Below are 21269 nucleotides of genomic sequence, written 5' to 3' on the forward strand. Positions count from 1 at the left end.
TTCCTGTGAGACTGGGTGGTAGGAGGGTTGAGCTGCTGTTTCTTTCCTGTGGACCAAGATTGTGGCTTGTGGCTTAGCCCTCAGAACACATACTCAGAGACCTTGGCTCTGTCTCCAGCACCGCTCTGAGACTAGAATGCCATACCAGCTGATGGATAAGCCCACTATGAAAATACGGTCTCAGGTAACAAAAATACCCTTTCAACTCCTATAATTTTGGGGAAGTAAGGGAACAAGAATAGTACGGTGCGTGTTAAGATATTGGTCACTAAGGGTAACTATGAAAAGGAAACGAGCATGATAAATGACTTTAGTAATACAGCAACAGAGAGACAGACGGACAAGTGAAAGGAGGAGAGGGAAGACTAAAGGCGACGGTAAGGCAGCTCCAGCTAAGAGCAGAAAAAGGAGATGTAATCAGACAACCCCGGAACTCAGCCGCCGAGGCAAAGGCCCAGTCTCGGGGTTTTGGAAAGCCTTTAAGGAAGGAAGGGGAGAGTGTGAACCCAGCAGGGCAAAGCTGGCCCACTGAGTTGAAGTTGGGTGTTAAAGAAGGAAGCGGACATGTGGACAAGAGAGACCTGTGGGGACAGATCTGCATGAGGTCCTCACCTGGAGCCAAGCCTCTTCCTCTGTGCAGCGAATCACATGTGCGTAGGCATTGTGCCTGCCTCTGTGTGCTCCATTCTAACACACAGCTCAGATGAAATTTCCATTTTATGGGGTGCTGGGAGGTTCTGACTCAAAGCTTTCCCCCTCTAGCTAGAGATATTCTGCAGACCCATCCTAGAGTCTGTCCTAGGAGACTTGTTCTGGGTTCCCAGACTATACATGGAGGGACCTTCGTCTCCACAGCCACCCCGGCACTGACGCAACAGGTGTTTTTTAGTTTTATTAGATTGTGTGTGTGTGTGTGTGTGTCTGTGTGTGTGTGTGTGTGTGTGTGTGTGTGTGTGTGTGTGTGTGTGAGAGAGAGAGAGAGAGAGAGAGAGAGAGAGAGAGAGAGAGAGAGAGAGGAGACTACATGCTACATGAGCTCAGTGCCTGCAGAATTCAGCAGCGGGTCTAGATAACTTGGAGCTGCAGTTATAGGTGGTTGTGAGTTGCCAGAACTGAGCTCAGACCTGCTGCGGCAGCAACAGGTGCTCCTAATCACTGAGCCGTCTCTTCAGCCCCATGCAGACGCCTTTTGAAAATGTCTTCTTGCTACTGTTTAGTCATGTGCTGACACAGGAGGATTTCACAGCACTGCCCCCAGTCCTGTGCAGCTCTCTCTCTCTTTCTCTCTCTCTCTCTCTCTCTCTCTCTCTCTCTCTCTCTCTCTCTCTCTCTCTGTCTCTCTCTCCTCCTGCTCTTCATTGTTCACTGAAAATGCAGTGAGAAAGTGGAGGTTTTCTCCTTGTCTCAGGCCATGGCTCTGACCTCGGTACACTGCAAGAGCATCCTAACTGCAACTGTGCCTGAGCCTCTGAACTTGAGTCTCTGACACCAAAGCATCTCTTTCTTCTTCTTCTTCTTCTTCTTCTTCTTCTTCTTCTTCTTCTTCTTCTTCTTCTTCTTCTTCTTCTTCTTCTTCTTCTTCTTCTTCTTCTTCTTTTTCTTCTTCTTCTTCTTCTTCTTCTTCTTCTTCTTCTTCTTCTTCTTCTTCTTCTTCTCCTCCTCCTCCTCCTCCTCCTCCTCCTCCTCCTCCTCCTCCTCCTCCTCCTCCTCCTTGCTGCGGCTGGTCTCTTCTGCTGTTACCTTCCTCTTCGGATGGCCCTTCTCTAGTGGTCCCCGGTTTTTTTCCCAGAGACTCTAGCGGTCCGTACATGTGTGCTGCTGTCTGTCATCTTATGCTCGGTTTATACATTTCTGACAGTACCTGTCAGTGAGCTTTCCCTAAAATAAATCCTCATGTAATATCCTAATCATGTAATAGTTACTGAATCTCATCCAGGAAGCACCAGATAAATTTATGAGGAACACAAAGACAGTGACACATAGGTTCGTAATCTCAGAGGACAAGGGGGGACTTAGACAGCCAATTACAGTTTCCACTGCAAGGAGAGCTGATGTGGCTAGAAGGAGGACTTACACTCTAGACGCCCAGAGAGAACGCATGCGCTTCGGCTGGACAGCGCACTACAGCTTCATGGAGGAGCCTGTGAGGTGTAAGGAGGGATGTAGGGCTGGTGTGGTGAGGTGGTGTTAGGAGGGATGTAGGGCTGGTGTGGTGAGGTGTTAGGAGGGATGTAGGGCTGGTGTGGTGAGGTGGTGTTAGGAGGGATGTAGGGCTGGTGTGGTGAGGTGTTAGGAGGGATGTAGGGCTGGTGTAGTGAGGTGTTAGGAGGGATGTAGGGCTGGTGTGGTGAGGTGGTGTTAGGAGGGATGTAGGGCTGGTGTGGTGAGGTGTTAGGAGGGATGTAGGGCTGGTGTGGTGAGGTGGTGTTAGGAGGGATGTAGGGCTGGTGTAGTGAGGTGTTAGGAGGGATGTAGGGCTGGTGTGGTGAGGTGGTGTTAGGAGGGATGTAGGGCTGGTGTGGTGAGGTGTTAGGAGGGATGTAGGGCTGGTGTGGTGAGGTGTTAGGAGGGATGTAGGGCTGGTGTGGTGAGGTGTTAGGAGGGATGTAGGGCTGGTGTGGTGAGGTGTTAGGAGGGATGTAAGGACTGGTGTGGTGAGGTGGTATTAGGAGGGATGTAAGGACTGGTGTGGTGAGGTGTTAGGAGGGATGTAGGGCTGGTGTGGTGAGGTGGTGTTAGGAGGGATGTAGGGCTGGTGTGGTGAGGTGTTAGGAGGGATGTAGGGCTGGTGTGGTGAGGTGTTAGGAGGGATGTAGGGCTGGTGTGGTGAGGTGTTAGGAGGGATGTAGGGCTGGTGTGGTGAGGTGTTAGGAGGGATGTAGGGCTGGTGTGGTGAGGTGTTAGGAGGGATGTAGGGCTGGTGCAGGGAGGTTTTGTATTCATCTGTGAGATCACAAGTACAAACAAAAGGAGCCTATTTTAATGGCAGGAACATAGTCAGTGTAAGTAGGACAAGAAGGGCACCAAGGCAGCTGGAGGTGAGACCCCAGAGCCTGACCACTAGGCTGTGGGCAGTTGTTCATGAAAGATTCCTGATTAACTGAAAAATATGAAGGAATTTCCCTGGGATCCTCTATTTCCTAAAAGCAAAGAATAAATATTTTGGTGAAGCACATTCTAAAACATCATGATGTTTTAAATGATATAGTAAAAATGAGAGAATAGATTACTGAGATCCACTGCAAGGACCAGGGCAAGAATTCCTCAGGGGCTTCTGGTACCCATGGTGCTTTGAGTTGAAGCTGTAGATTCTAGCTGCAGCTATCCATCTTACTGTGCTGTTCACAGCTCAGGTCAGGCGAATCAGATAACTTGTGAAGCACTCAGACTCCGAGGCCCATGCTACCTGACAGCCAATAGTTTCTAAAGATGAGTAAGACCTGTCTGTTCCTCATCTTCAAAGAGACTTCAGCGTGTTAGCAAGAGCAGCACAGTAATTCAGATGATCGCTGTTTTGCTGGTGACAATACAGTTCAGTGTGTGTGTGTGTGTGTGTGTGTGTGTGTGTGTGTGTGTGTGTGTGTGGACACTGGGTGTAGAGAAGCCATGAGGCAGCTCGCCAGCCCTCGGTGGGAGTCCTGTTATAGAACTGAGTGTCAAGGCTACCCATGTGAATGGAAAGAAGGGAAGGTTTGAGTTTGAATGTGTGATTAAAATGGACTGGTGCTATTACCGTAGGATGAGAGCATGCTGGGCATAGTAGAGTGGATGATCTTGTAATATTTGCACATTTTTGTGATCAAATTATAGACAGCTTCAGCTGTGGTTCACCAAAGGGAAGGCAGGGTGCCTCTTGTCCCGTCACTGGCCATGAAGTGACACAGAGGAAGGGTGTCCTCACCAGAATTGAGCCAACACCTTCTAAAACAGCTATCTAAACAAGCCTCTTAAAAAAATACCCAGCCTCAGGTATTTTGTTATAGTAATAGAACGCTAACTAATAAAAATCAGTGTAAAAATATCCAGGATCCCACAAGGTCAAATTATCAATGACTGGCTTCTAATAAAAAATTACACATCGTACTTCTTCCTCACTTCATGTTCTCAGCTCTAGCCTGTTTCCTCTGTATTAATACTTCCAGGCACACTGTGGATAGCAGTGCAGCTCATTAACCTCTGCCATGTCCTGAGTTTTCAGCTGCTTCCGCTAGGTCACTAAGTTACTTTCCTGTCCCTTGAAGACCCCAAGACAGTGCCTACCTCCTCCTCCTCCCTCCTTCCCTCCCTCTCTTTCCTGACTGCTACAGTACCTGAAACCACCATTTTAAAAAGCAGCAAAAACATCACTTCCTATGCTTCCAGATAGTTCTTTTTAAATTTTTTTGAGACATGCTAAATACCCTTTGTTTGATATTATCCATAAACTAAACTAAACTGCCTTCCAGTAGTAAAAGGCAGCATCCTTTGACACAGGGGATCCTAATTAAGAATTGACAATTCTTCCTGATATTCAACCATTGCTTGTGACGGGCCAAAGAACACAAGTTCAAACACAGATGTCTTCGGCTTGGTTCTGAAAGAGTGAGAGAATTTCCTAGTGTTTAAATATTCATGTACCTAGTTATATAAGCCTAAGTATAAAATTATTCAACAGGCTTTGAGGTGGCTTGTTGTGGAATATTAGTTGAAGATGTGTTACATTCGTTTATGCTGTGGAATATATGTTTAATGATGCAAAGACGTTCTGCATTCTTTTATGTTGCATTTGTTTAACTTTGTGAAGCTGTGTTACTTTGCCTGCCTAAAACTCCTGATTGGTCTAGTAAAGAGATGAATGGCCAATAGCTGCTAGGCAGGAGAGGGATAGGCAGGGCTGGCAGACAGAAAAAATAAATAGAAGGAGAAGAACATAAGAGGGGAAGCCAAAAAAGGAGCATGAAAAGGAGGAGAGGAGGATGCTAGGATCCAGCCACCCAGCCACACAGCCAGATATGGAATAAGAAGGAAAGAAAAGATATACAGAGGCAAAAGGTAGACAGGATAATTTAAGTTAAGGAAAGCTGGCTAGAAACAAGCCAAGCTAAGACCCAGCATAAGAAAGAATAAGAGAGCTGAGTAGCAGGTCCCCAAAGAATAAAGAGTTAATAATAATAATAATAATAATAATAATAATAATAATAATAATAATAAACCAACAACAGTGGCACCGCCATCTTTGTGGAAAGTTGAACTTACTAATTAAGTCCATCCTATCTCGAGCAAGGGAGCAGCAGCAGGACCTACAGAACTGGAGGTTATCGTACAAAGCTCTTCTCAGTACAGTAAGCCAATTTCACTGAAACTAGAACTGTCCAATAAAAACATCGCTCGGTGTCCGTGATTTGAATTCTTGTGTATGGATTACATCATGGTTCACATTGAAAGCTGTGAGATGTCTATTCTGTAATAAGCAGGCAGACACTATTACTCACCAGCAGCCTTTTCAAGGGAAGCTGTCAGGTGTCTTTTCTCTAGTCAAGCCCATTGAAGATCATTTTTGTTCTAGGCATGTGATTTTTGGGATTCTCTGCCAGTGTGTCCTCTCCCCAGTGATGTCCTTGTTCTGTTGGCTTCTCTGCCAGAGTCCAGAGGCCTGACCCTTCTTCCACCCAAAGAGACCATGGAGACTTGTGCCTCCCTGTTCCACAGCGAGGCATTGGGCACACTTCTGAACAAAAACCTTCTTGCCTTTCTCGGCATCACCCATTTTTAATTTGCTCTTTCCAGGCCCACACTCTGAACACTACGTATTGAAGCCAGACATACTGATGTCTTAGTTCTTCTTTTTTAAAAATTATGATTGTGTGTGTGTGTGTGTGTGTGTGTGTGTGTGTGTGTGTGTGTGTGTGTGTGTGTGATCTGCACGGGGGACATGCACATGCCAAGGTATGCAGTGGAGGCCAGAGGACAGCTTTGTGGGGTTGGTTTTCTTCTTCACCCAGATTCAAGGGATCGAACTCAGGTCTCCAGGCTTGCGTGGCAAGCACCTCTCCCCGCTGAGCCGTCTCCCCAGGTCTTCAGCTATGTCTCCACGATTCAGTTACTCACAGCTGCTTCTTTGGGAAAGAAGGACAAGGTTTTCTGACAGCTTTTTGATACAATGATGTCATTCAACACAAACCCCCACCAGGTGAAAAACAACATTTGCATTCTGGATGACCTTTGAGCAACTGTCCTCAAAGACACAGACACCTAAAGTTCAAAGGCAGAACACAGAAAGGTCCAAAAAATGTGGCTCAGTCAGAGGTGAGCAGGATCAAAAACACCAAGTTCAAAACATGCTCTAGAAATAGTCACACCTCACATGAAGCGTTCTCTTCTTGTGTAATTAAGCCATGTGTTGTAGGTGTTTGTCAGAAATCCTCTTAGTTTATCCTTGGGGGAAAGCGATTTGGTTCTAAGATTTGTGCTGTGTGAGAGCTCAGAGTTCCTACTATCGAGCCATGGGCAGTGGCAAAGCTCACCCAAGCACGTCAGCATGGAAGAGCTTTTCAGGTGCAGTGAGGAGCAATCACAGCTCCCTTCCCAGGGGCAGGTCTTCCGGGCTGAGGACCAGCTCTAGGCTGATCTGGAAACGCTTAGTCTCCTTGGGACATAATCAGACAATATTCAGGCATCCTTGTATTCTTTCAGTAACGCTCAAGGTGCAGAATGCGATGCGGCAGAACCCATGTCTGGCTTGGTGATTTTTCCATCATGTAGTTTCAGGCTGTCATCCCCTGGCCCTTCACTGCCTGCCACCTCAGAGCTGGGAGCCTCTGCTGTCTAGTCAGAGCCTTTTCTGTGGGCAGCGGCAGAAGGCAAACGCTCTGAAGTAAGGGAAATATAGACTTCTACACCCTCCACACCACCGCCATGCTTTCCCTTCCTGTGTCTGATGAGAGCTGAGTGGGGGTGGCAGTCAGAGGACGCCAGCGTTTGAAGTACTTACGTTCCCTTTGCTGTGACTAAATTCCCGGCAGAAACAGCCAAAGGGAGAAGGGGTGCGTCTCAGCTTGTGGTTTGAGAGAATACCGTAGTGGGGACATGTGGTGGCAGGTGCAATCAGGAAGCAGAGAGAGATGAACACTGTCCTCAGCTTTAGGGATTCCCTGTCCCCTTCCTTCCAAGGCTGGAGTTACAGCTGGGTAGCCACATCCACTCAGTTTTTGTTTGTTTGTTTTTTAGTTTATCACCACATTTGAGACTGGGTCTCACTATGTAGCACTAACTGGTCTCAGACTCGTAGAGATCTGCCTGCCTCTGCATCCTCAATGCTGGAGTTAAAGGTGTGTGACAGTATGCCCAGAGCATCCAACATCTATGCGAGTCCTATGTGAGTCTTCGGGATCTGAACTCTGGTCTTCCACTTGGGCTTTAACCACTGGTTCATCTCCCCAGGCCAGGTGTCTGTAGTTTAAACAAGTCTGTCACGATGTGGTAAGGGAGCCGGGCCAGACCACTGCAGTCACCTCTGCATCTGTTCCCTTCATCTGTTAACTCGGAGTCACATCCGAGGATGACTCCTGACATCCACTTGAGCACACACACACCAGTGTGCTTCAGTCCATTTTTATAGTCTTCCTTCCTTCCTTCTCTCCCTCCCCCCTTCTCTCACTCCCTCCCTTCTTCCCTCTCCTCCTGTCCGGCAGTTTTGTTCACAGTTTTCACATAAAAACACACATGGAAAACCAGAAAGGGATATTACCCATAGTCCCTTGGGGCTGGAAGTAGCTGGGGAGGTCTGTGGGAGCAGAGAGATTAGTACCAAGAGGACCCGCCTGTGTCTCTACTCTGTCCCATCCTGGACAAGCTGCTGGACTCTGACGTCATGGCTTTCCCATTCCCGAAGTAGAACTGGAAACAGCCTAAGCCTTTCAGCATTTAGATTGAGATAACACTTGTGAAACGCTTTCGTTGCCAGCTCTATGCACGTGTTCATCACTAACTTTGTCGACATCTGGTATGAGTGAAGATGGACACATGCCTCACCACACCCCTCATCCAATGCTGCTGCCTACTTCCCCTCTCAGGTGGACTCTGGCCTGTGACTTGTACCAACCAACAGACCTGAGGTTTGGAAGTAAAGGAGACAAGCAGTGTCTAGGAGAGAGGCCTGGGCCTCAGGGTTGGGGTAGAGACTGTTCTCTCGGGCATCTGGAGTAGCACTCATCTCAATTTGGGGTTTCCAAAGCTGAGAGTATACAGGGCATGAAGTGCAGAAGGAGGCCCGGGAAAGAGCCACCGCAGAGCAGCTGAAGAGATATAAGAAAAATCACTCTCACGCTCAACTCAAGCAGGCTGAAGTTGGCTAAAGACAGGAGAGTGGATTGTACCTTTCCCCCAAGTCCTGCCTGATCTGGAGAGTGTGGATTTACGTGAAAAGGAGGGAGGAAGAAAGGACAGATGGAATGCTGGATGGACAGATGGAAGGACAGAGCTGCTCCAGGAAGCGGAGCCACCTAGAGGAAGTGCTGGAATTTCAGAGTCAGACAAAGCCCGGCTTAGAGATGCTGCTACTGCTCACCAGTCCCAAGACTCTGCAAGTTCATTTCTGCAACAATGGCTGCTGCAAAGGATGGCAGGGTCAGGACCGAGGCAGGGGGACCTCCATTTGGGCATCAGTGCACCTCCCAACCCCCATGCACTTTCTTCCAGGTTTGCATTTCCCAGACTCCTGCACTTAGGCATGGTCAGGCTTCTGTGTGCACACTTATGGAGCGGCAACATGAGGTGTGTGCTACTTGTCCGACTGGCCCAGAAAAGTAACCGTCAGTCAGTTGGAAACCTAGTCTGGAAGAGCTGCCTTCCCAGCTACATTAACTGCTTTTGTCATCGATCTACAGCAGCTTAGAGAAGGAGGAGATTGTTTTGCCTCGTGATTTTAAGGAGCAGTCCCTCATGGCAGCCGGAGCTTGTGGCAGCTGGCCACATTGCACCTATCTTCAGGAAACAGAGAGATGGTTGCTGGTACTCATCTTTGCTCTCCTCTTTATCCCTCCCAGGATCCCAGCCCACTGGACGGAGCCACCCACATTCAGGGTGGGTCTTCCTGCTTCAGTTAACCTAATCTATAACTCCCTAACAGACATGGGCAGAGATATGTCTCCTAGATGATACTAGATCCCATGAGACTGACAACCAATGTTAATCATCCCACCGCGGCCTTGACAAGAAATAATTGTGTGTTATGTAAACGATTGTCATTTGGGGGTCATTTTGTTCTGACAAGCATTCTGCTTATGGGATTGTTGCATGGTCCAGAAGAGTTGGTGGAGTTGGCTAGGGATGCGGCCATAAGAGAAAGAGGAGCGAAGCTAGACCAAGGCTCTTCCCCGGGAGCTGCTCTCGCACTCTGCAGAGGAGTGCAGAGAAGCAAAGGAAAAGTTTGGAGGTGAAGGAAACTGCCGCTGTCTAAAAATCCCAGGCTGCAGGGCCTCAAACGAGAGGAGGAGACAACCACGCAGCTGCTGGTGATGCTCTACGGAAAGGCAAAGTGGTAGCCATGGCAACAGACTTCCAGCCAGGCTACCAGAATCGAGAAGTACCTGGCAGGGATAAAACCCAGCAGGGAAATGTGTTAGTGACTGTGGATGATGAGGCAAGGCTGAGACAGGGCCCGGCTTCCACTTGGGGTGTGCACATCACATCTCTCCGTGCCTTGCTCTCCCTCCCCAACAATTCTGCCAAGCTTTGGTGACTCTAAACAGCAGAATGGACAGGAGATGATGAAATGATGTGGGAGTGGGGGTTTGCTCGAATCCTCTCCTCGCCCATGTTTTGGTCTTTACCTTGAGAACGTCTCATGGTTCTCTAGCCGCTTCCCAGACGTTCAGCCCAGTCAGCCACACCCACGAGCATTAGTAGATGATATCCAGCCCCAAATGCTAATCCCCCACTTAAGAGTGTACATGAGTATGGGCTTGTAAAGAGCTTGTTGGGAAGATAACTGATCATTTGGGTGGATCTCAGAGACAAAAGCTTCCTGCCACTGTTTGTCCATTTGCTGTATCCACCTTCTCCCTTCACAGACTGACTCCTCAGGTCCTTTTACCAAGTGGTTGAGAAATCTAGTGTCCCAACCCATTTTCATTTATTACAGTCTGTATTTCTGCTTCTAGTATTTACCCTCTAGTTTTGAACTCTGGGAAACCTCAACTGAGCTTTCTTCAATGTCAGGATTTGTAGCAAGAAGGAGCTGAGTGGGTGCCTTCACAGGAGCAGTTCACCTTTGGCAGAACATCCTTTTGAGGTACTGACAGAGAGGTGACATTTGAAGCTGAGGGTGTAGCTTGATTGGTAGAGGGCTTGTCTAGCACCTCTAAAGCCCTGGCCCAGTTGCCAGCATGCATTAAGCAGGCAAGCTGATGTACACCTGTAATTCCAGCAGTTGGGGGATTGGGCAGGAAGCTCAGAAGGGCTAACGTGGGACACATGAGACCCTATTTTCCTAGTTTTTTGTTTGATTGTTTGTTTGTTTTGTTTGTTTTGTTTTGTTTTTGTCAACTTGATGGAAGCTAGAGTTTTGGAGAAGAGGGAACTTCAATGGCGAAAATGTCCTCACCAGGTTGGCCTGAGGGAAAGCCTGAGGGGCACTTTCCTGACTAATAATCGAGGTGGGAAGGGCCAGATCACTTCCAGGCTGTTGTCCTATAAAAGAAAGGAGGCCGAGCAAGTCAGTAAGCAGCACTCCCCCAGGCCTTTGCTTCAGTTCCTGCCTCCACTTCCTCCCTCGAGTTTCTACCTGACTTCCATCAGTGATGGGATGTGACCTACGAGTTGCAAGCTGAAAAAGAACTTTTCCTCCCCAGGTTGTTTCTGGTCATGGTGTTTTATCACAGAAACAGAAGTCTAAATAAGACACTGTCTTGAAAAAGAAGCAAGCAAACAATAAAAAGAGGCTACATTCTCAAAAGAGACACAAATAGCTAATGAACATGGTTTTTTTTTTAATGTTGAAAAGATGTTCAACATCCCTAGCCATAAGAGAAATGCAAGTCAAAACTGCTGACTAGTGTATGTGGTACTGAAAGGTGCTAGGTAAGCTGCTGGGGATGGGAGAGAGGCATGAAGGGCCTTATCCAGCTGTGATGCCCACCCTCTATAACACCAGCTGTCAGGCAAGATGTGCCCACTGGCACAATGGTGGCATGACTCTGTAAGAGGAAGTCGTGCTTGTTACTCTTAACCTGGGCAAAAACCCATGGCTGGGGAGGTCATAAACCCAGGTAGGAACTTACTGCCATTGTTTTGCTAGACTGATATCATATCCAACTTCCTCTAAATATATATGTTCATAATCATAGACAAATGCTATTCTTAGCCTTAGTCAAAGAAGTTTCTCTTTGTAGTGAGTGGTGATGAATGCAGACTTGTGGTTGTTGAAGATGTTGAAAATAAGTGATGGTATAGTGCTCAACCTTAAACAAGACATGCCTCCTACTACCTCTGAAGCTCAGAGAATGTTGCAGAAAAGCTTGTTGATGGGGAGGGGGGAAACTCCAAAACTCTGTAGGGTGCTCATGACAGGGTCATTGTGATTATAAACTCACAGCTGCTGCAGTGGTCTGTGCTGGGACTGTCAACAGTTGGTCAAGAATGGGGGAGGGGCTTGTGGGACCCTCCCTGGTGAACTGTTGCTATTGATGGATGCTGGGTGTGGGGTGCTGTTGTGGGGTGCTGTTGTGGGGTGCTGTTGTTTTCAGCTATGTGCCCATTGGTAAACATACCAGGCTCCAATGGATAGTCTTACAGCTCTGGACACACCGATAGAGCTGGTTAAACTCAGTGGGTCATAGAGCAATACACTAAGACATGAATGGGGATTATAGGAAAGGGTTTGTAGGGGAAAGAGGGCAGGAAGCAGATAAGAGAGGATACCTGTATCAAACTGTTGAAGGACAAATTCAGTTAAAAAATGAAAATAAGGGCAATTCTCAAAAACTTACCAAATCACAGTTGTTTGTTTTGTTTTGTGTTTTATTTTTTGTATTTTTTTTTTCAGTTTTTCAGAGGCCAGCCCCTGTGGTTGACAGGTTCCTGAAAGGAGGTAAGGAGTACGTGAGAGAAGGATTGAGCCAGGCAATAATGGTGGCAATACTCTCCCAGCCTGACTGATTAGCAGTCAAAGTGTTTCTTTATTTATGCAGAATTAGGTAAGCAGAGATAGATCCATGTTGTTTGAAAACATAGATCATACCATTTTTGTTTCTGGACACGTGTTTAGCTTTTTCTTGCATATCTTTGGTCATCGTTGATAAGCCATGACAGAACAGAGTTATCTTTTACAATCATTTTTACTCATCAACCCCATAACTCGATTTTTAAGAGTCTAGAGGCATTTGACAGCCCATTCTCAGGCTGACAGCTCTTGCGGCTTCAAGGACACTAGACAGAAAGAAAAACTCCAAGGCAGCCCCAGCAGATTGCCATGTCCTGAGCAGTGCATTACTAACTCTTAATAGTCAGAGTGCCCAAGAAAAATCCTCAGGCCAAAGCTGCTGCAGTCATTATTCAAATTCTGGCATAATACAATGTTTACATTTTATATCTCTATAGATTTGTTTATATGTTTAATCCTGGCATTCTGTTGTTCCTTGGTCATACGACACTACAGTGGCTCTGCATGAGCTAACTTCTAAGAAAGGGAGGTCTGACATCTCATTCTTTTATCATCTTTCCACACCATTCTTTGTCCATCAATATAAGCCCCTGTGTGGGGCAGAGGTATCTCCAGCCAATCTAACTTTGTTGCTGTATATGCCATGTAATCACCTGAGTGTATAGCAGGAAGAGGCTTGTAATCTATATGTTGTCAACTCCTCTAGCCAATCTGTTGACCTTTTAAGTTTACTTTGTTTTGATTATCTTGTTCCTGAGTAAGTACAGAGGCAGATGTTTCAAGAATATCTCAGAGCCTCATAAAGAGACTCTGGCTTCTTTATGTGTGTCACAACTTCCAAGGCGTAAGGAAGACCTTCAAGTGGATAAGGATAACTCCCTAAAAGCAGGAGGGGTGTATGTTCAGGACTTTCCTAGGGAAGCTTAGAAGCAGTACTCCTGGAAGAAGGCACAAATGATTCATAAGCAATTCCCCATCAATCCAATATCCCCCAATTGTACAAACATTAAAAGGCCCCCATGCATGCAACATGTGGAGATGAAAACCAAAGGTGGCACAGCCGCCATCATGCGGCTCAGCTTTGCTGGATCTTTGTCAAGCAGCTGTGAATGCTTTATGATTTTTGCTGTTCCCATCAGATATGGCTGCATCAAGGCTGACTTCAAACTCATAGAAATCCACCTGCCTTTGCCTCCCAAGTGCTGGGATTGAAGGCATGTGCCACCACTGCCCATCCCAAATCACAGTCTGAAAATTATAAAATGAATATGTGTTAAAGATTGCATCTGCCTCATTCATTGAGGGAACCCACCAGATGTTCTTACTGGCTTAAAAGAGAAGCCAAAGAAAGAAACAACACTCGTGGCTTCAGCTGGCTAGCTTAAAAACACTTGGAATTCATCTGTACAAAGACTGTTGCCATCATTCCTTAAACAATGTGCAGCGTAACAACTATTCACATAGCACCCATGTGAAGTGTTATTACAAATAATCTGGAGAGGACTGGAATTATATGTGAGAATATGTCCATGTTATGTGCAAACACTGTACCCAACACATAAGCTTAACTGTCTCAGAAGACATAGCGAGAAGAGCACTCTGAATTTTTAGGAGGAAAAAATGTTAAAATAGAAGTACCAACCATCTTTTCCTTGGTATCAGGAAGAGCTGCCTTTCCTCAGACCACAGCTTACTGTGAAGAAGCACCTGTTTTACCTTGCCAAGAACCACCTACAATTTACAGACTAGAAAGACTCAGAGACTCAAAACCAAATGACCCAAAAGGCTGTGTTGGAGACAGAGCTTTCCACTGAAGTGGGATTTTTTTTCTCACACATTTAAGACAAATGTTTCTGGTCTCAGAATTCATTTTCCACAGTCTTCCGTGAGTGGCTTGGGCAAACTAGGTTATACCAAACATCTGAAGTATACATCAGTCTAGGCAGAATTAATAGCAATTTCCCTTCAACCACGTGAAAAACTGCCCCTGAAGATCCCATCTTGTGTTGTTCCTGTCACAGACTGCATTCTCACACATTTTGTGAAGAAGGAAACGGTCTAATTGCATGCAGCCTTGAGTTGGCCACACAACTCACCAGGACCTAAATCTGATCCTGTCAAGTTTTCATAAAAGAGCATTTATCTTGCCTGACACTGAATTTAAAACCAGAGACTCAAACTGGTAGTTGTAGGAAGAATCAGGAGGCCTGCTATCTCATTAATTTCCAGCAATGTCTGAATCTGTTTCCTTCTCTGCAAAACAGGACCGACAAGATGGTCTCATGGGCTTTTTTGTTCTCAGTTCCTGTGATTCGGAGTATGCCAGTGAGATGTCTTGTTTTACATTTCAGTGGAGTCTCATCTATTTCAGGCTACCATACCAAGCAAGATATGCAGTCAAATGTTATTCTGGATGCTTCTGTGATGGTTTTTTCAGAAGAAGATTAACACTTCAATGAGAAAAGCTGATGATAACCTTGTCCAATCAGCTGAAAGCTTTCACAGAATAAAGATTGATAGCCTTGTCCAATCAGCTGAAGAAAGCTTTCACGGGATGAAAATTGATGGATGGCTCCTAATGAGAAGGAGTTTGAGGGCCAGCAAATGGCTGAGTAGGTAAAGGCACTTACTGCCAAGCCTGAGGAACTGAGTTTGATCCTGAGCCCTGCCATGGTGGAAGAATAGACCTGACTCCTTTCAAGTTGTCCTCTGACCTCCACATGCATACTGTGGCACACACACACACACACACACACACACACACACACACACACACTCACTCACAAATAATAAATAAATAATACGTGTAGGCCGGGCGGTGGTGGCGCACGCCTTTAATCCCAGCACTCGGGAGGCAGAGCCAGGCGGATCTCTGTGAGTTCGAGGCCAGCCTGGGCTACCAAGTGAGTTCCAGGAGAGGCGCAAAGCTACACAGAGAAACCCTGTCTCGAAAAACCAAAAAAAAAAAAAAGAAAAAAAATAATACGTGTAAATTAAAAAAAAAAACTTAGTGAGTTCACATCTGTGTGAGGAGGAGGATCGTTAAAGCTCGAAATACCCATTTGGCTTCTGGGTTTATTGAAGCTCAGATGGGCTGTGACTGAACAGGCTGGCTGTGGACCGGGTGAGTCTATCGGATGAAACAGCCAGCACCAAGACCGTTTGCGTCATCACCCCCAATCCACCAAGGACTTGTTAGGAAGTAAGCGGTGCTCCAGGTTTTCCTTTTTTAAGCATAAAAAAAAATGCCCTGATGCTGTCAAGGTCCTTTAAAGTGCCAGGCTCCATTCACAATTCTTGATAACTTCTTCTTCTGGTCATTTTTCTGTTGCTGTGATAGAATACCCTGACGGGAGAAGGAAGGATTTTGTATTAGCATAATTTCAGAGCAGACACAGTCCATTATGATGGGTAAGGGCTGGACAGCAGGAGCATGGGGCTAACCTGGGAGCTAGGAAGCAGGGTCATCAGTCCCCTCCCCAAATGGGAAGCAGAGAGAGGAACACAGAGAGAGACAGAGAGGTGGGGCTACTCCAGTGATGTGCTTCCTCAGCAAAGACTCCCCGGGTTCTCTAGCCTGTTCAAACAGCACCACCAAGGTGGGGTCAAGTTTTCAAATACATGAGCCTATGGGGGACATTTCTCATTCAACTACAACATCTTATAATATCTTTTTATTTTCTTTTAATGAATAAGAACACTGAAGTCGGCCAGGCAATGTGGACCACACCTTCAACCCCAGCACTGGGGAGGAAGAAGCAGATGGGTCTCTGTGAGTTCGAGGCCAGCCTGGTCTACAGAGTGAGTTTCAGGACAGCCAAGGCTACACAGAGAAAACTTGTCTCCAAACAAACAAACAATAACACTGCAGTAACTGCACAGTAAAATGGCCACAAAGCTAGCCAAGAACAGAGAGAGGGGTCTAAGCCAGCTACTCTAGCTGTGGGGAGAAATGTGGGACTGGATGTTTGTGGAAAAGACCAGAAGATGTGACCAGAGCAGACAAGAGGAAGGACCGCAGGAGACAACATGGCTGTACTAGGAATTTGTGTGTTAGGGTAAGGAGTGTGTGGTGGTTTTCTGGTGATTCCAACTTTTCACTCTTCCTTCTAGCCAAAGAATCATTTTCAGTCACTGCCGTGGAATTTTGAGTGCCTCCTACAGGAAAAGTGTGAGTATACGCTCGGTTACCACTCGTCCTGTCTCAGAGGAGTTTTATTCAGGCATGAAAAAGAACAAGTTTGTGATATTTGCACAAAGCTGGATGGAACTGGAAATCATGTTAAGCAAATAAGCCAGACTCAAGATGATAAATACTACAATCTTTCTTTCATATGCAGATTCTAGATTAAAACACAAGTGTCATGAAAGTAGAAGAGGGATTGAGGGCGAAGGATAGGAATAGTCAGAACGGGGAGGTAGTGGGGAGAATGACTAATACTGTGTTTTCTGTCATGTAGAATCTAGATTTAGAAAAACGAATCTGTGCTGGGTGGTGGTGGTGGTGGTGGTGGCGGCGGCGGCGGCGGCGGCACGCGCCTTTAATCACAGCAATCGGGAGGCAGGCAGGCAGATCTCTGTGAGTTCAAGGCCAGCCTGGGCTACAGAGTGAGTTCCAGGAAAAGGCTCCAAAGCTACACAGAGAAACCATGTCTCAACCCCCACCACCACCAAAAAAAAAGAAAGAAAAGAAATATGAATCTGTATCTACACATGTGTCTATCCACCTGTCATCTACCCGTAAGACATTGAAAGCAGAAATGGGACTACATGGGAGGAGATGGGTTGCGGGGGCACTCGGGGGAATGGGGCGGTTGTAGTGCAGGTTGAGTATGAGTAAAGTACAGTGGCACACACATGTGAAAACACCAGAACAAAACCAGTATGTCCACAGGAATTTTAGGAAAAGGCTCCTCATTGAGAACATTCCCGACAGTTCTCTGGTTCTTCACCTGCTGTCCTTAGAGTTGTGTCTCAGAGAACCTGCTCCTTCTGCTGAGTTAGACAACGAACCGGGCCTATGGAACACACCACACTAAACCCACAGCGACCCACAGTGACCCACAGCGACCCACTGAGACCCACAGCAACCCACAGTGGCCCACCGAGACCAAAGCAATCCACCGAGACCCACCAAGACCCACCGAGACCCACAGCGACCCACAGCGATTCACCAAGACCCACAGCGACCCACCAAGACACACAGAGACCCACAGCAACCCACCGAGACACACAGCGACCCACCGAGACCCACAACAACCCACCGAGACCCACCAAGACCCACAGAGACCCACAGCAACCCACAGCGACCCACCGAGACCCACAAACTGATAACAGTGAGAAAGTTACTTCATTGTCAAAAGTAATTGACATTTTAGGGTCATTTGTTCCTCTGGAAAAGCTAGCTGATGAATGTTTTTGGCTTTATTCTGAAGACAATGAATTTTGTATATTTAAAAAAAATGTCTTTCATCTCTGGAGCCCAAGGAATCTTAGTGGTAAACAAAACCTAATTTTAGTTTCTGACTCTTCATGTTCCATACCAGAAGCATTCTGAGAGAATAGAGTAACACTCATCTAATTGCCCTCTGCAGCTGCTGTATCATGTTCACCTTGTCCATGGGAACCTGATAAACACACTGTGGGCATCCGCAGCAGGAACATCACTGCCCTCCAAGCGTTGTGGATAGACAGCATTGACTTGCCACATAAGAGAAGATTTCAAACTTAAATGGAAGCTCTATTTTTCCAGAGATGGAATCTTCCATTAGGACTTAGCAAGGAAATACAAGGACAGATGTTTCATTCTGAAAAAGGTCACGGGGGAAATGACTTGGCCTTGTGCACTCATGCTGAGAACCTGTGCTGCTATCAATGTAAATTTAAAATTTAATCTTCCTAAGGTTAAAGAGAAGAATTGGAGAGTAAATGTTCTTACTTACTTAATTATTACATTCCACTTGGAAAAGCTCAACAAGAGATATTTGTCATGTAGTTGTAGCTGGAAAGTTTCTCTCTGGGTCCACCAAGCCCCCGCAGTTCCGCAGCCCACTTATAAAATAATCACTTAGAAGCTCATATTAATTAAAATTGCTTGGCCATTAGCTCAGGCTAACTATTGACTAGTTCTTACATCTTAAATTAACCCATTTCTATTAATCTATAAGTTGCCACAGGGCTTGTGGCTTACCGGTACGTTTACATCTTGCTTCCTCTGTGTCTGGCTGGGGACTCCTGACTCAGTCTTCCTGTTCCCAGAATTCTCTTCTCTGCTTATCCCACCTATACTATACTTCCTGCCTGGCTACTGGCCAATCAGCATTTTATTTATCAATCAATCAGAGCAACACATTCACAGCATCCCCAGCATGTAGTAGAGGAGAAAACGATGGGTAGAGAGTGCCCAGACTGCTCATGGTGTCTTCATCAGCTTTCTGTCACTGTGACAAAAGATGTGAGATCATCAGCTTATAAAGGGGGAAGGTTTATTTTGGCTCACAGTTTTGAGGACTCAGACCATGAACAGGTGACTGTGATGACCCAGTCCTTCCCAGCAGGCACACAAGCAAAGGGAGAGGAAGAGGGGTGAGTGAGCCCCCAGCATCCCCTTTATGAACATACTTTCAGTGATCTTCTGCTATTCCCTATATACCAAGGGTCGCACACCTCCTTGTGGTGTCATGGGCTGTGGACCAGGCCTTTCACACATGGGCCTCTGGGGGACAGTCAACCCAAACCATAGTACCGGTGATGGTGATGATAGAAATGTAAAAGGAGAAAGCATGGTTCCAAAGGCAGGGAACACACAATTACCTGAATGGCTTGTGACTCACTGCAGGGAGGTGAGGGGAGAGACGCTTCTTAAAATCTCTGACCGTTTCCTCGTGGGTGGGCATATTACTGCCTTTCCATTATAGCACATGTAAGGATAATAATAGATAATGTAAAGGACAATTGGCATGTAGTAGTCTGTAGTTGGCTTTTATTTTACTCTTTTGGGGGCCTACCACCAGCTCCCAAATAAATACATGGAGACTTATTCTTTCTTATGAATGCCTGGCCTTAGCTTGGCTTATTTCTAGCCAGTTTTTCTTAAATTATCCCATCTACCTTTTGCCTATGGGGTTTTACCTTTCTTTGTTCTATATCTCTTGGTTTTCTTCTTACTCCATGGCTGGCTGTGTTGCTGGATAACTGGCCCGTGGCATCTTCCTCTCCTTCTCCATTTTTCCCTCTTCTATTTATTCTCTCTGCCTGGCAGCCCCCCCCCCCCATCCTTTTTCCTGCCTAGCTCTTGGCCATTCAGCTCTTTATTAGACCAATCAGGTGTTTTAGGCAGGCAAAGTAACACAGCTTCACAGAGTCAAACAAATGCAACATAGAAGAATGCAATATATCTTTGCATCATTAAACAAATATTCCATGGTGTAAGTGAATGTAACACCTCTTAAAACAATATTTCATAGCATGAGTCACTCAGTAAATGTTAAATATTAGTATTTGTATTCTTCAATTTTTAATTCTTAACCTGCTCCCTCACTTTAATATTCTTTCTTCATCCTGTCAAAATCTTGTTCACCCCATTCTGCCTGGACTTAACCAGAGCCTTTCTGACACCGGGGGTAGGGGGTCTTCTAACTTCCTGGAAACAGTTGTAAAGACATACGCTCATTTTCAAATCCGTTCACCCATGCACCCATGCCTGGATGGTCAACAGGCCTCTCTGTCTAGGCACTAACAGACAGGTCCTCTTAGGCGGGCACTAAGAACTCATAGCACAACAGGGACAGGGCCTGGCCGTGGATAAAACAGGAGCAACACCACGAGGAAAGACAGAATAAGAGAAGAAGGAAGGGGGGTGTCTGGGTGGGAGGAGGGGCGCTATTTTATGTGAGTGTCAAGAATGGCCACAGTGCCACAGCTTAGAAGCAGAGCAAATGAATTATGAGGAAATCCAACAGTGCAAAGGCCCAGAGGCCGGAACAAGCTGGAGCTTAAGATGAGCACTGGCTCGGCCTGCTGTGTGACGTTGGGAAGCACGCAGTACGTAACAGAAAAAGGGAAACTGTTGCTCAGGAAAGAGAAAAACCCAGAAATAGAATCGTCAGTGGCCAAGAAGGGATGGAATCTGGTGCACTGTGGCAGGCTTGGCTTTAGCACCCCAACTAGACCAGACAGACAACAAAAAAGAAGGCAGGGCAGACATAGGGAAACACAGTTGTTAGTCAGGAGAAGTTGGAGAGGAAACTGCTGTCTGCACTTACCCATCCCAAACACACACGACCCAGTGAAAGGGCGGGTGGGGGAGGACAGAGGAGGGCTGGAGATCTGAAGAAAGGGGAAGGACGGCAGTTATAAAGAAGTACACAAAGGCGGTGTGGAATGTCCGCAGCTCAACAGAATGGGGCTCAACTGTGCGCTCGTGGGGCTGTGCTTCAACCACGGTTGTTTCTTGCAGTGAAAGGTGGGGAGAAGGGTGGGGCTGGATTTGAGCAAGATTCTATCACCCGGATGTTATGAGCAAAAGGAGTGTTAATGAGTGAGTGAGTGTGTGTGTGTGTGTGTGTGTGTGTGTGTGTGTGTGTGTGTGTGTGTGTGTATTTATGAGATGGTTCATTGTAGGGATAACGCCCGCGCTATCACCACCCGTTCACCATGTCCGAGCGAGGGGCTGTGGATTAAAAAATAAGGGACAAGAGACAGCGAGTCATTCGCCACGGCTGAATGCCGAGTGCCAGCCGAATGCCGTTTATTGAAAGAGGGAGGAAACCTTAAATACAGGCTTACAGCACAATGGCGGATCCCTGGAGGGCAGAAGTTCGCTACATTTTTTCATCTAAGCTGTTTACACCAAATGCAGGATACAGGAACAAAGAACCTCCGGTAGTAGAACGTTAGGTGAGAAGGAAACCGGCAGGGAATCTGAATAGGGAGGACATCTGGTCAAGGTCAGCAAGCAAGGCGGCTGCCACTCACAGTGGGGGGCCAGGGCCCACAGTTCATGAGGATCTGAGTTTGGGTCCCCAGTATTCACATGAAAAGCCAAACATGGTGTGTCCATATACCCTGCATCTATCTCCATTTTGGTACTTAAAGCCAATGCTAGCAAGCACTCTACCACTGAACTACA

At 46.5% G+C, this 21269-nt stretch overlaps 1 protein-coding gene across 1 annotated transcript in view; it reads right to left on the reverse strand.

Moving 5' to 3' along the window:
• Window positions 1–2129: 2129 nt before the first annotated feature.
• LOC128105889 (uncharacterized) overlaps window positions 2130–21269 on the reverse strand; it is a 29784-nt gene continuing 10644 nt past the window's right edge. The window contains exons 2-3 of the mRNA XM_052731200.1: window positions 2754–2943; window positions 2130–2646 (exon numbers count right to left, since the gene is read on the reverse strand). Of these exons, the coding sequence (XP_052587160.1) occupies window positions 2130–2646; window positions 2754–2943 (707 nt within the window). The remainder of the gene's footprint in view (window positions 2647–2753; window positions 2944–21269) is intronic.

Source organism: Peromyscus californicus, unplaced genomic scaffold, assembly GCF_007827085.1.
Source record: "Peromyscus californicus insignis strain IS unplaced genomic scaffold, ASM782708v3 Scaffold_9__1_contigs__length_137607984, whole genome shotgun sequence".
In the NCBI taxonomy this organism is placed as follows: Eukaryota; Metazoa; Chordata; class Mammalia; order Rodentia; family Cricetidae; genus Peromyscus; species Peromyscus californicus.